Source organism: Macrotis lagotis, chromosome X (genome assembly GCF_037893015.1).
Source record: "Macrotis lagotis isolate mMagLag1 chromosome X, bilby.v1.9.chrom.fasta, whole genome shotgun sequence".
Classification (NCBI taxonomy): domain Eukaryota; kingdom Metazoa; phylum Chordata; class Mammalia; order Peramelemorphia; family Peramelidae; genus Macrotis; species Macrotis lagotis.
In genome coordinates, this window is record NC_133666.1 from 656,106,541 (window position 1) to 656,121,323 (window position 14,783).

The 14,783-nt window shown below is 45.0% G+C and overlaps 1 protein-coding gene across 2 annotated transcripts in view; it reads right to left on the minus strand.

Moving 5' to 3' along the window:
• Positions 1 to 455: 455 nt before the first annotated feature.
• Positions 456 to 14,783, minus strand: part of CHFR (checkpoint with forkhead and ring finger domains) — a 37,236-nt gene continuing 22,908 nt past the window's right edge. The window contains exons 11-17 of one of the 2 annotated variants that reach the window (XM_074205176.1): positions 10,963 to 11,085; positions 10,669 to 10,752; positions 9,595 to 9,665; positions 8,163 to 8,250; positions 5,954 to 6,061; positions 5,062 to 5,134; positions 456 to 3,997 (exon numbers count right to left, since the gene is read on the minus strand). In XM_074205176.1, the coding sequence (XP_074061277.1) occupies positions 3,955 to 3,997; positions 5,062 to 5,134; positions 5,954 to 6,061; positions 8,163 to 8,250; positions 9,595 to 9,665; positions 10,669 to 10,752; positions 10,963 to 11,085 (590 nt within the window). In that variant the 3' untranslated portion in view covers positions 456 to 3,954. The remainder of the gene's footprint in view (positions 3,998 to 5,061; positions 5,135 to 5,953; positions 6,062 to 8,162; positions 8,251 to 9,594; positions 9,666 to 10,668; positions 10,753 to 10,962; positions 11,086 to 14,783) is intronic. The other variant, XM_074205175.1, reaches the window with a different exon arrangement.

Genomic DNA, 14,783 nt, shown 5'->3' on the forward strand with positions numbered 1-14,783 from the left:
TCTCCTCGGGGGACTTCCGGCGGAAGGGGCTCCGGGGGGCGGGGCTGCGGCTTCGAAGCGCTCCGATCTCCGCGTCTCTCGCGGGCCCAAAGGCGCCGGAGTCGGAGCTCCCCAGCGCCCGGGAAGGGGCGGCCCGGACCCCGCGGCGGCGCGCGTTTCCGGGGGGCGCTCTAAGGGGCGGCACGACTTCCGCTCCTTCCGGAAGTCGCCGAGAGCCGGGCGCCCCCTCCCCGGAGCCGGACCGGAAGGCGCTGGCAGTTCGGTTTCCGGCGGAAGCAGGCAGGCTCGGGCGCGGGCGGCGGTGAGCCGGTCGAGGGCCGGGCGGCCCGGTGGGGGGCCTCGGCCGCACTCGGTGGGGCCGGGTTGGGGGTTCAGGGCCGCGGACGTGGGTGGCATCGGCGCGGCGCGGCCGCCCGTGGGCGATGGGGACGGGGATACAAGTGGCGAACAGCGCCCGGCTGGGCTGAACTGCGAAGGAGGAAGGGGAACGAAGGCTGACTGGGACGGGACCTGGCACCTGGTACACGGTGTTTTTAGGTTTTTGCAAGGCGGTGGGGTTAAGTGGCTTGCCCAAGGCCACACGGCCAGGGCATTATTGTCTGAGGCCGCATTGGAACCCAGGGCCGGTGCTCTGTCCACTGCACCACCTAGTACAGATTTAATCAGGGCCTGTTGAAGCGACTTCCTTTTACAGTAGGTAATAGTGAATCTGAAGCCTGGGTCCAGAGGGGGAGATCGAATTGAGGTCTGAAAACATTGGAATCTGAGAAAGAATTAACGGGTGGTTCAACTGCTTTTCAAAACGATCCAATCAATCTATTATTTCCCTTCTTCGGGTCTGTTTTCTCACCTGGAAATGAAAGGACAGGGACTGCTAAATCCTAGGACTGAATCCTCCGGCTAACGGTGAGGAAGTGCCCGGAAGAACGAATGCTTTGTTCCTTTCCTTTGTCCGAGGAGCAGATTCAGGTGCCACACCTGGTTGTCAACAGCAGGAGGGAGGCACCGCCTGCAACCGCCTTGCAGGGAGGAGGTATTTCATAGCGAGGAAGAGGAAGAACAAAAGGCTCCAGAGCCCGCGGACCCCCGTTTGACCCCCAGCTGTTACTTGGCTCTGACCCTAGCCTTCTCTCTCCGGAGTTTTGTCCCCTCACCTAGTGGGGGTGGGGCAGGGTCCTTTTCCAGAGCTAAATCTTGTTGACAAATGGCTAGTAAGACATCTGCTTCTCCAATGACAAACGAGCAGCAGGTGTCCGGCATGGCATGGCCTGCAGAATAAGGTTGAAGTCAAAGCCTTAGATACTAATAAATTCTGTTCAGTAATGTTTGACAGCCATCAGTGCAAAGGAAAAAAAAAAACCTACGAATGAAAGAAAGACACAGACGATATTTAAGGTAGGTTGCTTTTCTTCCTCAGAAGGAGGGCTTTGTAGCATGAGGGAAACCACAGAGGTGCTGGAAGAAGCAAAGCTCTCATGTAGCAAATCCATAGCCATGATCTGGATTTTTGTGGGGCAAGGCTTGCCTTGGGCAGGCCATCATAAAGCTGACTGTACTTGACAGACACTAACAGGTCTGCTGTGCCGAAATGATCACATTTAAGGAAAATTGGACAGTGTTTTAGAAAGGAGTCTTGTCAATACTACTACTTACTCTAGATTATTAAAGTCACTTAAAAGAAAAATTGTCTCAGTTTAGGTTCTGGGTTCTCCTTTCAGATCCAAAGCTTTTGTCCCACTGGAAAAGCTTTAGTTCCATTGTACTCACTTCAACCTTCTACAAAGAAAAGCAGATTTATATGTTCTAAGAAAGAGAAGTGGGGAGAGTATGATGTGACCTAAGGAAGCTCTGAGAACCAATCTGAGGTGGCAAGTGGATGGTGACCCCAGGACCCAAAAGTCAACTTTTAGGAAAAACCCCAAACAAAAATTAGCTTTAGGTAGGATGCCAACATTCATTCTTCATTAGTGGTGGAAACATCAGCAAACTGGTCACACGAATTCCCAGCTTAGCAATAAATTTCTCTGAAAAATCATATTGGTATAAAAGGGAGAGAGAAGGAAACACTAAGCACATTTCTGCACTTCAGCAGAAAGGATTCATCTTCCATTAACAAAGGCTACACCGAAAAGATATGATATTCCTGAGAAGAGACAGTAACTTGCAGTTTTCAGGCAAATGATTATTGATAAAACAGGAGTTTGAGTTATTTAAAACAAAGGAGTGAAAACATATGCTTTACAATACAACAACATTTCAAGCATTATTCCAGATAAAATTTTAATTCCAATGCAGAAGATACCAGGGCAAGCAGGAAACAGGCTCCATATAAGATTTGTCTACTGGTATGGAGGAAGCTGCAAATAGGTGCACATAAGACACTGTCTGGGATTTCTGAAGAGGGAGACAATGACTTGGACGTAGTCCAGTGTGAAGACCTAGACCATCATCTCTGGGATTGTACTCTATAGTCAGTGCTTAAAGTAGCATAAGGGAGTACCCGATTCAGGATGCTAAAAAAAAACAGCAGAACAGAACACGAACTGTCTTTGTCCCTCCCCTTCATTCTCTAAGATCTGATGGGGAGTATTGTGTCCTGTGTCCTTTTCACTAAGGTATGAATTTGGCCAAAAAACATGAAGTAGAATTAAAATGCAGGAGCTATAGAGGTAACTTGGTTTGGTTAACTGCTCTAGTGAATCCAAGCAGATTCAGACAAGAGTTAAGTCCTACCACTGATGCTTGCTGAGGAAGGGTCTGGAATTGATTCTTTTCTCACCTTGCCAAGGAGTTAAGTACAGGTGCCACTGAAAGCTCCTCAACAGCAGATGTTTCCAATTTTTGTTTTTGTGACCCCCAGGAGTGGCCCAAAGCCTGGCACAATAGGCACAACTTAACTATTTGCTGAAGCCAGTTCCAGAGAAAATGCTGTTAAGAAGATACCCATCTACAATGCTCAATGAAAAATATTTCTGACTTAAAATTCCTGTTTTTGATGGTCAAACAAACCTAAACCACATGGAAGGCCATCTCTCTTGGGGCAAACATTTGTTTCTCATTAAAAAATCAGCTCTGTGCTGCCAACCGGTCCCTCCCTTGGGCGCTAAGAGTCCCAGTGGATTAATGAGGAAATCTGTGCTCGTGGCACTGTTTTGGACTTATGTGGGATTGCAAAGGTCCACAGACACAGAGTGGTTCCTTTACACAAGACAGTCTCCCAATGTCTAACTGGCCTATAAATGATACAGAATGTTATTTGTGCTGCTTGTGAGATTGGATTCTAATACAGAATGAAAAGCACCAGACTGACTAACCTAGAACACACGCACTCACACACACACATACGTATATGAGTCGAACTGTTTTTCCTACAGCAAAGCACTAGGCATGCCCTATGGGCTGTAAACATTTGCTTCTTTTTCTTAAGCAACAAGGAAACAGTGTATTAGATTAATGCTTATCTCTCTTTTTTGCCATATGAAATATTGGTAAAAAGGAATTCCTGATCTAACAAACCATTTTGGTGAAGGCAGAAAAAACAAAATGAGGCTGTCATCTCGACCAATGGGGGGAAAGGGGGTGGTGGTGAATTTTTTTTTCTGTCAATAAGGGCTTTCGCCCAACCTGATGCACAACAAACAACCTCAGGACATCCCAATGACCTTTGATGCCTTTCCTGAGTATGTCTTCTGGTCTGCTGCTGCCGCCAGTACAGGGATGGCATATCTGATGGACACAATGAAGTGCTCATCAGGTTATTTAAAAAGGTCTTACTCAAGTATAAAGCTCTACAAAATTAAAAAAAAAAATCACACCAGTACCTGATGCAGAAATATTTAACTCCCCTCCAAGAGGGAACTTAAAAAATGCCCTGAAAAATTTATGTTCCATATTTGAGGTCTTAAAATTTTTTTTTTTACATACAAATATCCAAAACTTTCAATACTTCAAGGCTTAGTTCTTGAAGCGTGTTTGTTCACAAATATGATTGAATTTCCTGCAAAAAGAAACAATTTCAAGTTACACAAGTCACCACACACTGACACAGAAGAACTCTGATAGCTCACAAACACCTGGCTGGGGAGGGCCTCATCATACCCTCTTCCTTCAGTTTCTAGAGCTGAGGACATGAAAGTCAAGTTTCCAGAAGCTTTCTAGAAGTGTCTATGGACAGAGAGCAGCAGTAACTAACCCAGACTTCTCCAGCAATCACTTATCTGGCTACTTCCCCTTGAATTAAGATAAACTAATTCTGTCCTTACTTCCAGAAAGACACAGATGGGATGGGTGCAGTGAAAGGGACAGGGGATCTGAAGACAAAATAGTTCTCTGTTCAAATCACTAGTCCAACAACCCAAAGCTGTTGCCCACCTCTCTACTCCCACTCTTAAAGCCTTATCCTCATAGGTGTCCTTATATATAAATAAAACATGTGTTCCTTAAAAATTTGCTAGAGATCCATTATAAAATTTGAGAAGCAAATTATATTTCTTCCATTGATCTTTACTATAGATTAAATAGTTCATTCTTGCCCTTTCCACTTTGTGTGGAAAAACCGGAGGTCCTCTTAAGCCCTTCCTAGATGGTTTCAAGGCAGTTGTCCTTTTCTACAAGTCCCTACTCTTCCCACCTGGGGCTTGCTGCCAAAGATGAAGAGATGAAGAGAACTCAGCGCCACTCTAAAACTAAGATTGAAGCTGAAGTAGGTAGGCAACAGTAAATAGCTATAAAAAGCTTAGACAGCTGCTTTCAAGTTGGAATCATTTTCCTAAATATTAGACCACTTATGAATTAGGTCACATGAAATTTGTTGCCAAAAATATTTTCTCTTCAGAAACTATGTGTGAAGGTAAGTTGAAATTCTCAACAGTTTTTCTATTGATTTTTCACTCACTTTTACTAAAGTTTTTTTTCATCCCAGTTTTTCTCTCTAATAAATGGTACCTTCCACCAATTTCATTCCAAATCCTCTTATTTTAGAAAACAAATCCTTAGATGTCTCTTGATGTCAGTACCCCATGCCCCCCTCCCCATACACATTCCATGAACTCTGTCACTCACATGGCATGGTGTGCTTTAACCTGAGTTCGGCAATTGCGCCCCCAGTAGCAATCAGGACGAGCTGTTACAGTCCCTGAAAAAGAGGCCAAAGATTCTACTTCATGGTGGTGGTAAACAAAGCAAGAGAAGGGGTTATGGAGAACATTAGCATGGGAAACAACTTGGGTCTGGGATTCCAAGGGAATTTCATCAAATGGTTGTGAAAATATTTTACCAAGTCTCGATAATAGAAACTATCTCATTCCCAAAACGATGTCTTTATTGAAAAACACCATTTCTACTGGTATTGATATGGATTAAGTCTTTTACATGTCTCTTGGCTGGAGCTGCCATTAAAGGTGATTCTTCACTACTCTTTATAGCCTCAGAGCTGCAAGCCTTTTTTTTTTTTTATAGCTAGCTTGGTCCTGGTCTTCTTGCAGTCCAGGAAATAGGAACATAGCTGAATAGCTTTTTTTTTTTTAAAAAATATTTTATCCCCCCAATTTCATGTTAAAAACAATCTTAATTTTTTCAATTTTTGTGTTCCAAATTCCTTTCCTCTTCCCCCGCTCCACATTGTTGAGACTAAGTAAGCAATCTGATATAGATTATACATGTGTAGTCACACAAAACATTTCCACCTAAGTCATGATGTAGAAGAAACATAGACCAAAAAAACTAAGAAAAATAAAAAGTATGCTTCAATATGCATTGAGACTGTTCTTAGTTTTTTTGTCATCATAGATCCTTTGGAATTGTCTCGTGTTACTGAGAATGGCTACGTCACCGTCATTGTACAATATTGCTGTTCTGTTACTGTATACAATTTACTCCTGTGATCATTTCACTTTGATAAGTAGCTCTTAAAAAAGAAGACAAGCCAATTGTATTGCCCAGAGGCAAATCTCACCTGGTAGTTCTGAAGCAGGGATATTTTGTCTGTACTGGTATGTCAGCTCTCGAAAGTTGCGTAGGCCACAGCAGTAACACAGCACAGTGTTCCCAGTAATTCTGTAATCTAGAAAAGGAATCTTTATAATTCACAATGTGACACAATGTGATGCTTCACAAAGCACCCACTGCCTTGCTAACAGTACTGACTCAATGGCTCTCAGGGGGCTTGTACTCAAGAGCATGCAGCATCATGGCTAAGGAAGCCCCGAGCTTGGAGCCAGGAGACCCAAGTTCCTATCTAGCCTCAGTCAGGTGGGACCCTGAGCATGTGACTTAACCCCGGCCTGTTTCTTCATCTCTAAAATGGGGAGACTAACAACCCTTTCTGTTCCAGGGTTCTTGTAAGGGTGAAATGAGATAGTATCTGTAAAATCCTATGTAAATGTTAAAGTTCGATATTAAAGCAGCTTTTATTATTTGAAAAAAGCAGTTTTTAGTAATGATGTTAACATTTGTACAGCATTCCTATGCATCTCATTTGATTCTCCCAAGAGGCCTGGGAGAGCAGGTACTAATGGTTATCCCTATTTTACACATGAGGTGACTTCACATAGCTAGAAAGTATTTGATACCAGACTTGAATTCACATCTTCTTGACCCGTTGGGCTCAGTGTACCCTCTACTGTGCCGCCTGACTATCTCACTGGACTTAGTAAAAGCAAAGACCAACATGAAGGGCTGAGAAGAGAGTGGAGAGGGCCACACAGAGTGGGCAGAGACAACACATTGTCAAAGTTAAGCAACAAGGGGCAGCTAGGTGGTACAATGGACAGAGTATAGGCCCTGGAGTCGGAAGGACCTGAGATCAAATCTGGCCTCAGACACTTGGGAGTAATGGCAGGAGAAGAATGGTTGGTGGAGTGAGCAGTGGGGATCAAGATGCCATCTCTCTGCCTTCTTGGCCCAGTGGATCAAGGACAAGTCTCATCAATAAGCATCTCAGAACTGGGGATGGTAGAGGAAGCCTGAGATGAGAGTATGAAGGGACACAAGAAGGGCAGGAGGTGGCCAGCACCATGGCCGGCAAAATGGACAATTTCAAACAGACAGCATCAAAAACAACTCACTTTTCCCACCCTGAAGCTCTTTCTTAGGAATTCCTCTTTCCCTGTGGAGGACCCCCTCCTCACTCCACAACCTGTTGGCTACCTCCACCTCCACGGCCTGGGCTCCACTCCCACAGCCCCATCACCTCCCACCAGTGGCCTCCTCATTGATATCCCTCCTTCTTGCCTCTCTTCTCCAGTCCTCACTCTGTGATACTCCCTGAGCGAAGTGTGGTCCTGTTGACAAGCTCCATGGTGGGTTCCCATTGGCTCCAAGAGCAAAAACAGAATCCTCTTTGGCATTGGGAAGCCCCTCCCTACACTTCTGAGTGCCACCTGCTTCTCTTCACAGCCTTCCTCTCCCCTCCTGGAGGTTTTCTGCACAGAGCCCTGACTGCTGGCCATACTCCCACTCCCGCTCTTGTGCATACCCCTTGGTGGATCCCTCTGTCTCTTTCCAAGTCACCTCCTACAGAACCCACACTCTTCAAGGGCAGGTCTGTGTCATTTTTGTCTCTGCTCCAGCCCCAAACACCACGGCTGTCACTTCATAGTAATGATAACAACCAACACCGAGAGCTGCTGTGTTTTGCACTCTTTACCTCATGTGATGCTCACAACAACTCATTCTATAGATGGGGGACCTAAGGAAGACTGGAGAGACTGAAATGCCCAGGGTCACAAGCACTCTGACACCACATGAACCAACCCCACTCAAAGGATACTTCATAACTGGCACGCTAATTGATTGGACAAGTGGGAGGATGCAGCTGCCCCTACAGCCTCCACGCACAGTATACCTCCACGCGTGGGTCTGGGGCCCAGCAGAGCAGGGACCAGATGACTTCAGCATACTGTTTGCACTCATCAACGGATGGACCTCACAGAGCTAACCTAGCCCCACCTCCTCTTGGGTTGTGCTCCTTCTACGAGCACTGTCTGCATCCGGATGTTCCCTGCCAGGGGCTATGTGGAAGATTTTTAAACATTCCTGGGGACAGAGGCCAGCCCAGATATGCCTGATGCCTCTTACAAGGAGTTGAGTGCAGAAGCCAGGGGATTCCCTGAATACGTACCATCCTTCCTAATGAGGTTAGGACCCAAGAATGAGCAGCTCACCTGACAAGAGAAAGAGTCCCCTCTGAAGAGCCAGCAAACTTTCATGTAACACATTCTTCCACGTCAAGTTCCGGGATGTTAGGTAATTCTGAAGGGAGATAGGAAAAGTCTGTTACATGAGAGGGGGAGACGAAAAGGGGAGGAGACAGAGGAAGGGAAGGACAGAGGGAGAGGAGGGGGGAGAAGCAAAAGAGCAAGTAAAAAGCTGACTGGACGGCTCCAAAACAATGTGGTAACGTGCCTGTGTTGGGGGGTGGTGGTGGTGGCCACAGCTCTAACTGACCAAGGGCCCAGACTGTGGACGTTCATGGCAGCAGCCTCGGAGGCTAAAGCTCAAGTTCACATGTCTTCCAGACATGTCACAACAGTAATGAATGAAGTGAACCTCCTTTTCTGCAGCCTGGGCTGGACAAAGTACAAGTAGATGTTTGGAAAGCTCAGGGATCTCCTGGCTCTTCTGAGTTGCCAGTGAAGGTTTTGTATTCTTGTCCAGCTAAATGAACCAGTCATGCTAAAAAAATTACCATATGGGGCACCTAGGTGGCCTCCTGGAGTCAGGAGGACCTGAGGTCAAATCTGACCTCAGACACTTAATAACTGCTAGCTTTGTGTCCTTGGGCAAGTCACTTTAACCCATTTGCCTTCAATTAAAAAAAAAAATTTTAAAGTAGGAAAAAACCCCCAAGAGTTACCAAATAGTTGGACCTGAAGTCAGAACGGGTCCTGAGGGTGAATCCTGCCTCAAACTCCCAACTGCTAGGTGACTTTTCAAGCTGTTTTATTTGTAAAATGGGCACAATTGATCCCTATGCCACTGCCTTAATGACATCCTCCTTATAATTTACATTGTAAACAGCAACAGATCTCTGGTATAAGCTGTGTTTAAGGTGAATACCCTTTATTAGAAAGCAATCAGATTTCTAATAACATGCTTCCTTTGGAAAACAGGATGTTGTATTATTGAATAGTGGGTGATTGAAAACTTTTTTTTTTTTTTGCCTTTAATAGGAGTCTGGGAGGATCAGCATGCTTTTGGCCCTTAAAAGAATCTAAAGATGAATCTTTAAGAGTTGAGATTGTCTTATTAAAACCCCACATTTCATCCAGGTATGAGAATTCCAAATTAGCCTTCTGAGAAACTACCTTTACAGTTCTTCCTTAAGATCAAGGGACACAAAATAAAGTCTGGCTGCTGTTTTCATTTACTTATTAGCAAATACAAATGGTTAGAATTTAGCAATGTCATTTTCAGGCTAGAGTGATTGAGAAATCTTCTGGAGACCCAAGTGGAGAAGGCTAGTTGCTAAAGAAGTGACAGGTCTCTATAGGGCTTCATCGAGGTAGAGCTACCGTCTGTGTTCTGTGGTGGTGACTGCCAAGTACTTTTTACTTTTCACATCATGCTACTTTTACTTTTAAAATAAAGTAATACCTTTAGAATATCTGATTCATAGTTGTTGTTGTTTAGAACACCATCTAAACATTTTTCACCAAGATTTATCTCTGTTGAGAAGGGAGAAAATATATTATGAAATAGCTTAAAATTATTGCTCCCCTAAGACAGAAGACAAGTCATTTCCCAATCATTGTGGACAGAACAGTCACAGGATAAAACTTGTGCCAGAAGGATAATGGGGGGGGGGAGCCCCAAGCCAAACCAAAAAACCCCACAAATCCCCTGACCCTTTCCCTCTAAAATGTGAGCCCTTTGAGGCCCCTCTCAGACTTTCCTCAGCTGTGAAGGTCTGAAAATTGTATCCCATTTATAATCACTTCTGGTGCTGTGTTTTTCCAAAAAAAAAAAAAAAAACCCAAAAAAAACCCCAACAAATGGAACTTCACTTTAATATGAACTTTTAAAGTTCATTTTAGACCTGGCCCTGATTTCTGACAAACCTATCATTCTAATAGATGATTTTAATACTGAGGTTTTTAAATTTGTCAGTGGGGTCTCAGTGGGTGATTTTGGAGAACTGCTTTGCATCAAACCCAGAGACAAGTCTCTCTGAACATAGCTAGATGGGTTCCTTGCCCCTGGGATGGTTCTAGAAGGCTTGGCCTACACTTAAACTGAGCAGAGAGATACCTTCAAGAATCCAGGGTCATCACCACACTACATAGTAGACAGTGCAACAAGGGGAAGAGATGAAAGTGGGAGTCCTACTTGGAGACAGACGTATCCCTGTCCTTCCTCACCCCTCCTGACTTCAGGGAGACCCTTCCCACCCTCTCAGTTCTCATGCCTTCCCTGCCATTCTCTCGTCTATCCTGTCTGAAGCTTATTTACACATGGTTCTTGCATGCTTTCTGGTTAAGACTGTGAACTCCTTGAGGGCAGGGACTGTCTTTTACCTTTCTTCACATCAGCCCAATCCTGGGCACATACGTCTGGGGCTTAATAAATGTGTATGGAATGACTGACGATACCCTCAAGCTCACAGAGAAAAATACACAAAGGAAAAGCCCACTCCTGGGTGATGGAGGGACTCCTCAGCTCGGTCATTACCGCAGAATGGAGCCAGGCAGCCCGAGCAGCCTGTCCGAGTACAGCCCCAGTACAGGTGGCAGAAGGGCTGTGAGCACACGGTGCCTGTGGGACACAAAGGAAACACACATCAGACACCCCCCGAGTGGGGCTAGTGCTGGCCGAACCCAGGCATCTGCACGACACCTGAGGGCTGGGCCAAGCAGGGCTCCTTGGGCTCTAGGACTACAGGTAAAGGCTGGGGGGAAGCTCGGGCCCGTCCTTCCAAGCCCCTTCCCCGAGAGCAACAGTCTACATGGAGGGGGACTCACTTACACTGCTGCGGGGCAACGACGTGCGGGTTCTGCTCCCGCTCGGCTCGTCGGTCGGGCATGGGCTGGAAGCAGCAAGTGCATATGGCGTGACTTCCTTGGGAGGGGCACACATAGTCCTGGGCGGCTGGATCACAGACCAGAGTCAGGGTTGAGCACAAGATCAGGCCTAGGAAGCCCCTAAGACAGCCCTGTCTTTGGACCACGTGCCTGCTCTCTTCTCCAGTCAGCCTTCTCCTCAGCTCTGGATCCCCGTCTCCTCCTCCTCTTCCTCCAAGGCACTGGGTTCTGCCTCTCAAGAGCTCCCCCTCCCACAGCTTCCTTAACCCTTGCGCCTCTCCAAGCACTGAGAGCTGACTTTCTGTCCTCACAGATTATAAGCTGCTTCGGAGCAGCAACTATGTCTTACCTATCTCTGTCCCAAGCACTTAACACCATCCTTTATATAAAAGTGCTTAATCATAAATGTTTGCTTAACTGAAGATCCAGAAATCTGTTTCTCATCATCTAAATAGGAGGAGTTATTCTCCTGGCCTACGTAAAGGAAAGAACGGTTCGAAAATTAAGTTACAAACCAAAAAAAAAAAAAAAAAAAAAAAAAAAAATTGTACATTGTTATTCCTGCCAAGTTATGATACTTTCCCCCTTCAAATATGGAAAAATATCTGTGGAACTGGGAGAGAAGCCGTTCACATTCTGCAAGCATCCAGGCCCACATGGTAAGCCCCAGAGTCCCATTTTGGGCCTTCCCTAACATATCTGGGGGCCTTACTGCATACACAAAGCAGGCACGAGAAGCCTGAGAGTGCTCCAGGACCTGCAGAAATGTTTGTCCTTCTGCCTCAGCCAAATCCTTGTCAACTCATGCTAAGAGAGTGGGCTGATCTCCTCCCAGGAGGGAAGGGAAAAGGGTCCAAGATCACCTCTCCACTCTCTAGTTAAGGCAGAATGAAGTAGTCCTTTCAGAAACAAAAAACAAAAAAAGAAGAGCCTCAATGTGAAATTAAAAGGTATTAGGAGATGGAGGAAGCAAAAGGGAACGAGGACCACAGGCTGAGCAGGCAGAGTGGAGGGAGAAGCCACCCAAGAAGGTTTGGAGGGAAAGATTAGTGGGGGTCGGGAGAGAGCTGGTGGTGTCCTGCATCTGCCATGTGAAAGAGGACCTTAACAGCCAATGGACTGGGACCTCCCTCTGGAAATCTTGCCAGGGGGCCTCTGCTGCTGCTGCTGGGTCTTGGCTGAGAAACGGAAGCCCTTAAATGGGGGTGTAAGTGGGGTCTTCCTAACTGTTGTCAATAGAAGACAAACACTCATGGGAAGGGAGCAGTTGATTCAGAAGGTAGTTTCTGAAGATAAGACAAAAATTACTTGACCACAGTTTATAATAATACAAGAATGATAGGCTTTTGGTCAGGGATGGAGTACACCTTATATAAGGGCTGGTAAAAATGTGAAGGAACCAGTGAGAAGTCCTAGTCCTAATCTGACTGTCAACAAGAAGGAAGAAATGGTTGCTGAAAATGGAAATGATGGGAACTTTTGGGTGGAGGTTATAGCCATGGTGTTTTAGAATTTGTAGTAGAAAACTTCAGAAAGATAGCAATCAAGCATATTTCAAAAGGTTTGAAGAAAATATGAACTTTAATTCTAAAGGGGAAGTTGGCCTGGTAGGAGTGGAAAACTTAAAAATTATAGGGAATAAAAAAAAATTTGTAAAATGATAGTAGCAAGGGCAAGTTACAGAGAATAAATGTGAATGTGACATAATTCTGGAACAACACGTGAAAGTTCTACATGAGCTAAAGGCTGGTGAGGAAAGTTAACAACAGCAAAGTATTATTTTTCAAACTTTCCTGGAGAAAAAGATCAAAGAATTGCCTGATGTAGAAGAAAGGAAGGGAGAATTGCTCAATATGTATTTTTGCTCATTCTCTTGCCAGGAAGAACAATCACTTTCTAGTTAGTAGGAGAATGGAGATGACCATTAGATGGGTGACACCCAAGAAAGGTAGGGAGATTATAATTGAAGCTCTGATGCCCTTGATAGAAGATCATGGAGAATAGGAGAGGTTCTGTAGGTGTGGAGAAGGGAAAATGTCCTGACTCTGATTCCTTGCAAATTCTAGCAATTCCTAGCAAAATTCTACCTAGAAAAGGACAGGCAAGTCTACCTAGGGCAAGAGAGTACTTATGATGTGAAGAGCTGTCACAAAGCAACAGTACTAATATAAAACACTTTGCCTTGAGGGCAAAGTCCTTAGCCTTCCAACTAGACATGTGTCCCACTTATTCTTAACTAGTCTGGCTTTCTGCTTTCCCAACCTGTAGAGAAATATTTCAGGGAAGAAGAGAACAGCCCGGTCTACCTCAGTCAGACCTGCTGTCTAGGTTGCCTTCCAGCCTTATTTTGGTTTACATTCTCCACCACTTAAAGTGAGTGTTTTGAAGCATTATGTCCTTGGCCCTATCTTCTTTTCTCTATCTCAGCAGGCTCAATAATTCTTCACCTCCCCAAAGAGTGCCTTTTCAGTTTTTCTGATCAATACCATTACATTTACTCAGTTTTTTATCTGTGAAACCTTGTTATTCTCTCTTTCTATTCCAACTCCTCCCTTTCCACACTCAGACCCTTCCTCCACCCTAGCAGTCTCACTGGCACCAGTGGCCTTCCTTTCCACCCGCCTCACAATGTACATTTCTGATGTGGACTTCTCCCCACCTGCAAGATTCTTATTCTTGATGTACCTGTTCCTCCTTTGCCCCAACTCTTGACAGCTCCCTCTTCTCTATGGAATCAGGTTTAGCCTCCTTATTCTACTGTTTCAGGCCCTCCACATTCTCAACTCATGGGATTCCCCTTAGACAATCTCAGCTTTGCCCAACTGGACTACTTACCATCCCCTGCATAGAACGGCACAGTGGAAAGAGTGCTGGAATTGGAGTCAGAAGAGACCTGGATTCGAATCCCACCTCTGATATTTACTAGCTGTATGACTGTGGGCAAGTCATTTAACCTCTCTGAGACTCAGTTTCCTCATCTGTAAAATGGGGACAATAACACCTGTAGTAGCTGCCTCACAGGTCTCTAATGAGGAGCAAATGAGATTATGTGTTAACTATTAACCTTAAATTGCTATTATAAACGCCAGTTATGGGTATTATTATTATTACAACACATGTCCTGGGCTTTTCCTACCACTGTGCCTCTGCTCAAGTTAATTCTTAGGCCAGGAATGCCCTCTGATGCAGGCCCCCTTCTCACTGTTGCTGCTGCCAATATCAACCCGAATGACCTTTCTCTTGTCCCTACTCCCCTTCCCCTTCTTTAGTCCTCTGTTAGATATCTGTTGCACAGTCCTTCGTGTGTCACAGGCCCCACTGGACTCTTAAGTCCTACCTGGGCAGGAACCATGTCTGTCTCCATGTTCTCTCTCCCCCAGGCCCAGCACAGTGCTCTCCACATGATAGGGACTGCATGTTTGTTGCCTTCAACTGAATTCTGATCTGGATTCTAGGACCTTCTTCTATCTCCACCCTTATACTTTCCGAAGGACAGATGTTGGAGGAAAAGAGACTAGGTAATAAGTGGTTAAAATAGAAGAAAGACTTTCCAAAAGTTAAAAAAAAATTAATTAAGAATTAGAGAACTAACTATTCAGTAATTTCTTTATGTGTTTTGTTAACTATTCACCCAAGCATTATTTATCCTTATGGTCTGAGTACTCCTTCCCTGAACAAGCTCCCATCATCTTTGTTTTTAGGGAACTTTAATGAAGGAAGAAGAGGGTATTCCTTCTTACCAAGTTTGAAGGATCTGTAACTTTT